The sequence below is a fragment of the Archocentrus centrarchus genome, chromosome 13, assembly GCF_007364275.1.
Source record: "Archocentrus centrarchus isolate MPI-CPG fArcCen1 chromosome 13, fArcCen1, whole genome shotgun sequence".
Taxonomy (NCBI): Eukaryota; Metazoa; Chordata; class Actinopteri; order Cichliformes; family Cichlidae; genus Archocentrus; species Archocentrus centrarchus.
In genome coordinates, this window is record NC_044358.1 from 40,129,471 (window position 1) to 40,138,821 (window position 9,351).

The 9,351-nt window shown below is 40.5% G+C and overlaps 1 protein-coding gene across 1 annotated transcript; it reads left to right on the plus strand.

Annotated features, from left to right (window-relative positions):
* The first annotated feature begins 517 nt into the window (after nt 1-517).
* On the plus strand, nt 518-1,629 carry LOC115791023 (lysophosphatidic acid receptor 6-like). The gene has a single exon (XM_030745103.1). The coding sequence runs from the start codon at nt 549-551 to the stop codon at nt 1,437-1,439; it is 891 nt and encodes a 296-aa protein (XP_030600963.1). The 5' UTR covers nt 518-548; the 3' UTR covers nt 1,440-1,629.
* The last annotated feature ends 7,722 nt before the right edge of the window (nt 1,630-9,351 follow it).

Here is a 9,351-nt window from a genome sequence, read left to right on the forward strand (position 1 = left end):
CAACTCCAACGACCATAAAGTCAGTTTGCTGGGATAACATATGGTTATTAGTTTGAGCACAAGTCTCTGTTTAAGCGCTGAAGAAGGCTAAACCAAACACTAAGATACTGAAAATATATTTTTCAGAGATTTGGAATTTAATTGAAAATAAATTTGAAAAATTTACAAAATGTAAAGCGAATTTCTAGATTTCTGTTATTGTGTTTTGATCCCAAATTCAAACCCCACAGTTAACATCATTTACAATGGTGCTGTATGTCATGGATCCCTTCTGTGAACACTTTTAACAGTTTTAGAAAAGGAAAAATGTGTAGTTTATTTCCCATGACTTTAAACTCCCACACAGCTTTGGTTTCACATAGGGTTAACTCTTTCACTGTCCTAAGGTTACTTCCTGTTTTAGCTTCTCTGCCGCTTCAGCATGTAGAAACGACTTTTGTTCACACCGCTCTTGGCACTTCTGATTTGTGAAGGGGCGGGTCCACTGTGGTTTCTATCACTCATACAGTCACTTCCCCCCACTTCTACATTTCACTCAGACACAAAACATGCACGAGTTCAACAAAATGATGACACAAAGTGGAACAGTATACGCTACGGTCTATGGATCTGTTATAGCACTTGGACTGCCACTCAATGCTCTGTCGCTATGGATTCTTCTTCGCCACCACGGCCTCAAATCAACAAACGCTGTCTTCATGGTCAACCTGGTAATCTCAGACTTACTGCTCATCATCTCCTTGCCAATGAGGGCCTACTTTTACGCCACGGGCATGTGGCCTCTGGGAGAAATGGCATGCATCTGGCTCACAATGCTTTTTCGCAACAATATCAGGTCCAGCGCCATCTTCATCACCTTCATCAGCGTGGACCGGCTACTGGCTGTGGTTTATCCTCTGAGGTCACGCCATCTTCGGACCCCATCCATTGCCTCAAAAGGTGCTGCGCTCGTTTGGCTGATTGTGGTGGTGGTGAATATCCCAGAGAGTGTGACACTTAAACAATATTTCAATAACAGAAATTATACTCAAAACAATGCTTCTACCTGTTTTGAGTATAAAAATAGTAATAATAATAATAATAATACCCTTAATGATGACTTCTATCGCCCAATCGCCTTTTTTCAGCTTGTGTTACTGCTCACCCTGCTGTGCATCAATATCTTGTCCACAGTTCTGGTGTCTTGGACTCTAAACAGACATTTGAATGTCACCACAAGGATCAACAACAGAGTAAATGTCATGCTGATTTTTGCCATGAACTTGTTGATGTTCAGTATATTCTTCCTGCCCGTGTCTTTGGCTGTTTTCTTTATTGAAAAAAGGGCTGCTCTGAATTGTCTTGCTAGTGTGAACTGCTGTCTGGATCCACTGCTGTATTACTTTTCATTTGACGGTTTCTGGAAGAAAAAAGAGGACACAGACAGACCCACTGAATAGACAGCGAACGTGGCCAGCCAGATTCCGCTGCTTCTTGTGCGACTGTTTGAAAGTAAGGTTGTATGGTAAAATGTTTTTCCATATTTAATGAAACGTGCTGCATCTCATTTCAAAGTGTATAAGCTCTATTGTTAAAAAAAATGTAAAATAATGTAATTAATTGTGTTTTGTTGCCTCCATCAGACATAAAAGGTGCAGTGTGGAAATGTTAATTATAAAGATATTTTTTTCCAAGTTAGAGTGTGCAAGAGTCTATTTCCATCACGGGGTTGGTTTGTCCTGCTACTATGTACCCATCTTGTGAAAGAGATGTGTAAAGCATTTTTTCTGTTTTAAGTTTTCAAAAACCTTAAAACATTAAATTATGTTACTAAAAGTCAGAAACTTCATAGAATATGAAAACAAGTCTCAAAACAAGACTAAACAACTGCATTTTTTTCTTAGATTAAGTGGAAATAAGTAAAACTTGTGCATGTATTTATTAGTAGCAGAACATTTCTGAGGTGGTTGTGTTGGTGTAGCTGCATGTGTTGCCAAAAGCGACAGTCATGCAGTTGCATTCTCATGTATGTGTGCTAAAATTTACACACAGAAATATAGATCCTCCTGCCATCACCTTCAGTTGCCTGAGCTGCAAAAGTAGCTATTATATTTTTTTTTAAAAAGTGCAATTTTTTTCTTTAGCTATTAGGTGTAAAATTATTTTTCATGCTAGAACTGTAGTGCTAATACAGTAAGCCGTTTTATTTTAATTATTTTTTATTGTCCACACGAAATGCACACTGTAATAAATATTGCAGGTATGCATGGTTAAGCTGCATGTCACAAAGGACAGACACAGCGAAGACATGAGGAACCTGCATGTAGGACACCTCTGGGTGACCACAATAGTAGTTGCTGGTGTGTTCAGTACATTGATGTGACCACAGAATTAAAACTGTGGGCTGTCACAACCATCACTTGGTATTTGCGACACATTGGACCTTTCTCATTTCGTGTGTTCTTCATTCCTTTATAAATATGCAGTAGAAGGTGGAAATTTAGATAAATTTTCCTTTTAGTGATAAGACATAATCCTCCTTCATCCTCGTTAGCGCTTCTTTTGATTGCCTTTAACATCATTTGGCACAGTCTCGTGTGTGTTTTCGGTTATAAATCCTTCTATGCAGCCGAGGCTGTTGTGCATTTTTTTTGTCTGCATCTCAATATGGGAGCCAGCAGCACTCCAGTCCTATAAGCTTTGCCAAACGGAGAGGTATCTGTCTACGCCTGCTGTAAGTTGATCCAAAGAGGATCTAGATTTGAAACAATCCAGACACAAAGTCTGGAAGAACACACTGAGGAGCTGTTCCTGTACACACTAAGTGCATTTAAAATAATTTGAAACCCACTACATGGTCATCTGTACCCTGAATCATTCAATCGTAGTTAGATGTTTCAGTGTACAGCAGTTATTATTCTTCTTAACTGAGCTAGTGATGGAACAACACCAAACCACAAAAACCACAGTCTACACGGTATGTTCATCCTGTGCTGTTTAGTTGCTTTAGATGCTAGCTTTCATGTTTCCTCTAACTGTCGTTGAAGTCTTCGCTATTGATAAAATAAACTCTCTTTGTTGAGCAAGTGCTAAAAAAACAAAGATATGTTTTGCTAAATTGTCATACAAGCCTCTTTGACTGCAGTGGGCCAAGTACAGCTTAATCATTATCTTTGGTAAACTGGAAGTTTCTTCCTCCACACAGTTCTGTTTGTTTAATGTTAACTTTTCCTGTGACCTCTATGAAAGCTGAGAGGCTGAACAGAAAGTGCTCGCACACTTCATACAGGCTGTACAAAGTAGCTGGTGTTTCAGCTGTAAAACACCAGCTACAAACTTTGTCCAGCATTTACATAACAGCCTATATATTTTATGGTATTTTGTTTACTTATGTTTTTTTTAAATGTAGTTGAAATTGACCTGATTCATAGTCACAAAAACATGTTCTCAAAACACATCAGTGGGGTGTTGATTCGTTTGTACGTCCCAGAATTAATGTGTATTTTTGGGTTGCTTGGGGTTTTTTTTTCTCTTGCATATGTGTATATCAAGGTGGAGCTCATGCTTATTTGAAGCTCTCCATCTGTAAGTGGCTGATACGCCAGATCTGGAGGGATGGTAGGCTCCGACTGAGGCATGAATGTGTGTGCGAAGTCTGGTCACGGTCAGCTGACCCTCAACCCCCAAGGTGAAAGTAAAAAAAAAAAAAAATACACAAATTTCTCTCTGTCTATTACTCTATCGCACACCCACACCCACACCCACACCACACATACCGCACACACACACACACCCACACTAACACAAACACGTTCACATAAGCACGCTATAAAAAATACCCTAAGCAGGTACATTCAGGTCTGCAAGCCTTCCTGCCAAGGCCCACAAAAAAGCCTGTTGTGCTGCAGCCAAGTCTCCCTTGGACCAGAGGAGGACTGCTATTCAAAGACAGCAGCAGCTTTAGTGACTGTGGAGAGTCAGGCAGAACAAAGAGCCAAAAACCCAGCAAAGAGGGGGGGGGGGGGGGGGGGACAAAAAGAAATGCCGAGCTACTGAATGGACAGAAGAGACACCATAGAGCGGAGAAATGGCTATCTTCCTTGCACGTGAGGGCTTGAACAAGCAGAAACATGCAGGAAGTGGCTACACTCAAACAAATGAAACTTTTTTCTTTCTTTTTTTTTTTACAAAGGTCAGGGGGAAATCCCATTTCATAGTGTTTCTGAATTGCTAAAATGCTAAAACCTACTCTCTGTGCCCTAAATCATTTTATTTTATCAATCACTTTTTTTTTTTTTCAAAACCCTAACCAGTTCATGACATGGTTAGAATAAAGACTGAACAAGCATGGCTTGTTTGGAAGGGTTGCTAGGAGAAAGCCTCTTCTCTCTAAGAAGAACATGGCAGCATGGCTTAAGTTTGCAAAGTTGCATCTGAACGAACCAAAAGACTACTGCAAGACAGGACTCCTTTCTCCTTTGGACAAATGAGACCAAAGTGGATATGTCTGGTGCCACATTTGGCGACAACCAAACACAGCATATCAGCACAAGCAACTCATACTAACTGTCAACCACAAGTACAGCTAAAGCTTGGCCCAAACTGGGTCATGCAATGGAACTAAAATCCTGAGCGCAGGTGCCAATGGCTGTAAAATGAAAGAATCGAGGTGCTGCAGTGGCCCAAACTCCAGACCTCAACTGCACAGAGAGCTGTGTCTAAACAAATGCCCGCAAACCTCAATGAACTGAAGCAACGCTGTAAATAAGAGTGGATCAAAATTCCTCCACTCTGATGTGAGAGACTGAGAAAGTCATACAGAAAACAATTACTTCAAGTGGTTCCACAAGCTGCTGAATGATGGGGCGCTCTTAATTTTTCACACACTGCTTCTGCATTTTGGCCTAATAGTTAAATAATAAGGATACTGTGTCATCTGTCATGTGTTGTTCTTCATCTAAGGTTTTTTTTTTTAGCCTGGTATGTAAAACATTAGATTTGACAGGGGTTGTACTTTCTTTCTCATGGTGTGTCACGTGCATTGCAGAGAATGAGAGAAGAGTGTTATCATGTTATGCTAACACTGAAAATGTCCATCTGAGGTTCTTATTTGCTGATATATTAATCAAGTACAGTCATGTACAATGGTTCAAGAGGGAAATTTTCTTTTCATTGTGATACACTGAAGAAACTTGGCCTGCCTGACATAGTTTCCCTTGATCTTGAATAAATAAAGCTTTATTTAACAAAAAAAAAAAAAAAAATCTGCAGTCTTTATAAGAAAGAGAGTACTGGTTCAACATGTTTTTTGTAGTTTGAAAATTAAACTATTATCCTTGCTTATTGACTCTCTCTTTCATTAAAAAAAGAAAAAAAAATCTTAATTTTAGAGGAAATAAAGATGAACCAAACTGGTTTGGATGCTTTGCAGTAATGATACTCAGCTAAAAAAAAAAAAAAAAATAGTTGAAATACTACAATGATTAACTTTACTGTGCAAAGGACTGAACCCTCTCATATATTACATATATGCAGGGGTGAAAGTAAGCCGGTACAGTCCGGTACTGCGTACCACTTAAAGATTCTGCGCCGGTATGCAGTACCGGCAAAAGTTGGAGCGGCTGTCTGCTGTAAAGCCGTCATTCAGAACCGGTCACGGCTGTACTTTGGGTCAGAATAAATCCGCTAGCAATAAGCAGTCTAAAACATGACATAATCAGTTAATAAATTGCTTTTTTTTCTCATTTCAAATAGTTTCTGAACTGTTCGGGCTCTGCTGGAGCCTCAAGTCTCTAGCGTCTCGCCCCTCAGAGATTGAGGATTTCGGCACAGCCACGTCCCGTCAGCGGCACGGATGGATTGCATTTTATATGGCAGGCTAGACCCTCCTATTTTGATTGACATCTCGTTCAGCCAATCATGTAACTGGCTGCACCAAAATCAACCGAAAAGCTACCCTGGTTATTATTGGCTCTGGAAAACCCATTTCTTAATATGATTGGCCGAATGAGGGTCTAGCCTTTCATATAAAACGCACTACATCCCGGAGGACAGGACACGGCCAGTTAACGGGCGACGTCAGGGATTTTCCAGAGCCAATAATAACCAGAGGGTGTAGTTTTCTCAGGTGATTTTGGTTCGGCCAGTTAACAGGTTAAAACGTTCACCGCTACGTTTAATGTCGGTCTGCTTGTTACAAGCTATCTCAATTAAAAGCAAATAGAGATGAACTAATTGTGTTTCATGTTATTCTGCTCAATTTCAACAACACAGCACAGCTCAAAAACACTGCTTATGACCAGAGATTTCATTTAAGCTGCATGAGAGTGCATTCAGCTCCAAAACACAGTGGTTGCCAAGAGGAATGAGGTTTGCGAAAGTTTGGTGGTTATTTCTGTAAAGAAGTTTTGTATTGGTGGACAGAATGCATGGAGGTGGTCATCAGTTGTGTTAAGTGTGCACTGTGTGCAAACATCTCAGTTCCTTAACAACAAAAATATATTCCACATTGTCAACTGATTCTAATTTCTGCCTTATCCCGGCAGATATATATATATATATAAAAAAATGTGTGTGTTTTTGTCATAGTACCGGCAAGAATTTAAAACTACTTTCACTCCTGCATATATGAGAGGGTTCCTCACTTTATTGTATTTTTGTCACTTGAACTTGTGTTCAGAAAATATCACAGATAGATCTGCGGTGGCCCTAAGGTGCAAAATGAACTTAAAACACAATAACATTTTACAACATTCAGTTTTGAGTTGTACAGTTTACTCCTAGATCTTTTTTTCTGTGAGAACCTGTCAGTTAGAACTTAAAAAACTGAAAGTGTTTAAATATCTCCTCGCAATTCTGTAACTCCAAAAACTGCAAAATGAAAGCTAGAAAGCTTTTCAGTTTCCAAAATGCACCTGCATGTGAACAATGTATACGTTATGGCTTTAAATAAACCCTAGCTTTGCCCTGTTCTGTAGAAAAAGAGGAAGTAAAAATTGCTGAGGTAAAGACATACATATCAAGTGGTTTGATTTTTCTGACAGGAAAGGAAACAATATTTTCTCTTACAGTTTTCAATAATGGGATTGAGAAATGTGCAAGGCTTTGAGCAGATGACAACTTCTGGCCCAGTTCCTGCTAGCGAGGCAAGGCAAAATGGGGCCAGAAGGCATTCTCACAGCTTCAGACCTCTGCATGATGTAGGCGGCATCAAAGCGGCGCCACAACACTTCCTCAGAAAGAGCTGGGGGGGAACGCCAGGGGGATGATGGTCTATCTCTCTGCCTTTCTCTGCCGCCTCTCATGCTTCCTCTGCACTGTCCTCACCTCCTCCTACAGCCTCAGCCAGCTGTCAGTGGGAGTATGCGGTGGCATTGCACTCTTGTCACTCACACACACACACACACACACACACACACACACACACACACACACACACACACACACACACACACACACACACACGCTGACGGGAAAGCAAGGGCGAGAGGGGAGAGGAGGGGGGAGGGGACTGAGAGATGTGATTTGGTGACAGTAGAGTGATTAGTCTATGCATAGAGCTGAGAAGAAGAAGACACTGAGTGAAACAAAGGCAGTGTTCATGTGGAAAATATGGCATGAAAGACAGGACAAAAAGAAACAAGGGCATGTCATCACTTGAGACAACATGACCTCTCAACTGAAGGAGAAGGAACAAGGTGCTGTGATACTCCCCAAAGGGATACAATGGAAAATGAAGGTTAGAAGCCGTCTCACGTGTATGAGCAACATTCAACAGGAAGGAAAACAATAGAAACAACATCAGGGTCTGGCTTGGACCTGCTCTGCAAATTGGAAATATATTCCTTGGGAATTAAAACATTTAAACTATCAACACGTTGCCCACATGCTAATGTCCAAACACTGAAACTGATTAATGAAAAAAATTGCACATATAAGGCATTTACTTCTCTCTATGATTATAGTCCAAATAACAGCACAATGGACCATTAGCTCCTGCAATGAAGAAGATGGTGTTTCTATTCTCTCCATGTGTTCAGTAAATGATCAAATTAAGATGCATGAGTGTGCTTTTCTATCTGTCACACTTGCTGTGCACAGAGGGATCTCCAGCCAGACCTGATTTGCTGGAGAAAGCTGTGTGTCTGTGCAACACAATTCCTGAGTGTGTGAGTGAAAGTTTTGAAGCCAGTGTTCTACATTTGTCTGTTTTCTTTGTGTGCCACAGGCTTGCATCTCAACTTTCTGTACTATATACAGATCTAATAAAGCAAGAGCAAAGGATTATGTTAAGCATAGGAGAACTAGCTTGACCACAAACCAGTTCAAATCAGTTATCAGAACAACAGTGGGCTCAATAATACAGCAAAACCCCAACAATCAAAACAACCCATTATGAGCAAATAATTGGCTACAGTGGGAAGGAAAAACTCCCTTCAAACAGGAAGAAACCTCCGACAAACCAGGCTCAGGGAGGGGCAGCCATCTGCTGGGACCGGCTGGGGGTGAGGGGAGGGAGACAGGACATAAGACACACTGCGGAAGAGAGCCGGAGATTAATAATAATCACACTGCAAAAAAACAAAAACAAAAACAAGAAACTCTATAATCTAACGGAATTTATTCTACAAATTTTTACAGATTTTTCCTGTTATTTTAAATGTGTGAAATATCAATAAAATAACAAAAATAGACAGTCAGTTAACATGTCTAATATAAAATAAAGTGAAACAAATGACTAGTGAATTAACATAATTTCTTTCACTATTTTTCCACACAAAGGGACTGTAAAAAATACAGTCACAAGACTGCATAATTACACAAAAAAAATGTTCATGAAGTTTTCACCAGATAAACCCTCACCCAGGAGGGATCCTAGTGGAACCATCTCCACTGGCTCGTTTCAATGTTTCGATGTGGAGCAGTAGCTGCTCTTCTAGCGGAGGAAGCTCATTTCTGCTGCTTGTGTCTGTGATCTCGTTCTTTGAGTCACTATCCAAATCACGAAAATATTCCAGCAGATGTGGCGCCAAAAAAATTCCTTTAAAATAAAAAGGAGATTTTCTGTTTCATTAAATCACAGAAATATTCCAGCTGTCAAACTCCCACCTCCCCTCTCTCGTGAACAAGATCCTTTTGTCACATGTCAAGAGTTAAACTCCACCACTTGGGGCAGAATTTATCATTAATATTAAGCTGTCAGTGTACCGGTCGATCTGTGTCTCTACCTTCATGGGTGGTGGTCGAAAGAACAAGATCACGCCTCCTGGGTGCCTCTTGCGTGAGGTGTTCCAGGCATGTCCTACACTTCTGTGTCCCCCTGGATGACTTGGAGGAGGTGGCTGTGGTGAGACAGGTCTGGGCTTTTCTGCT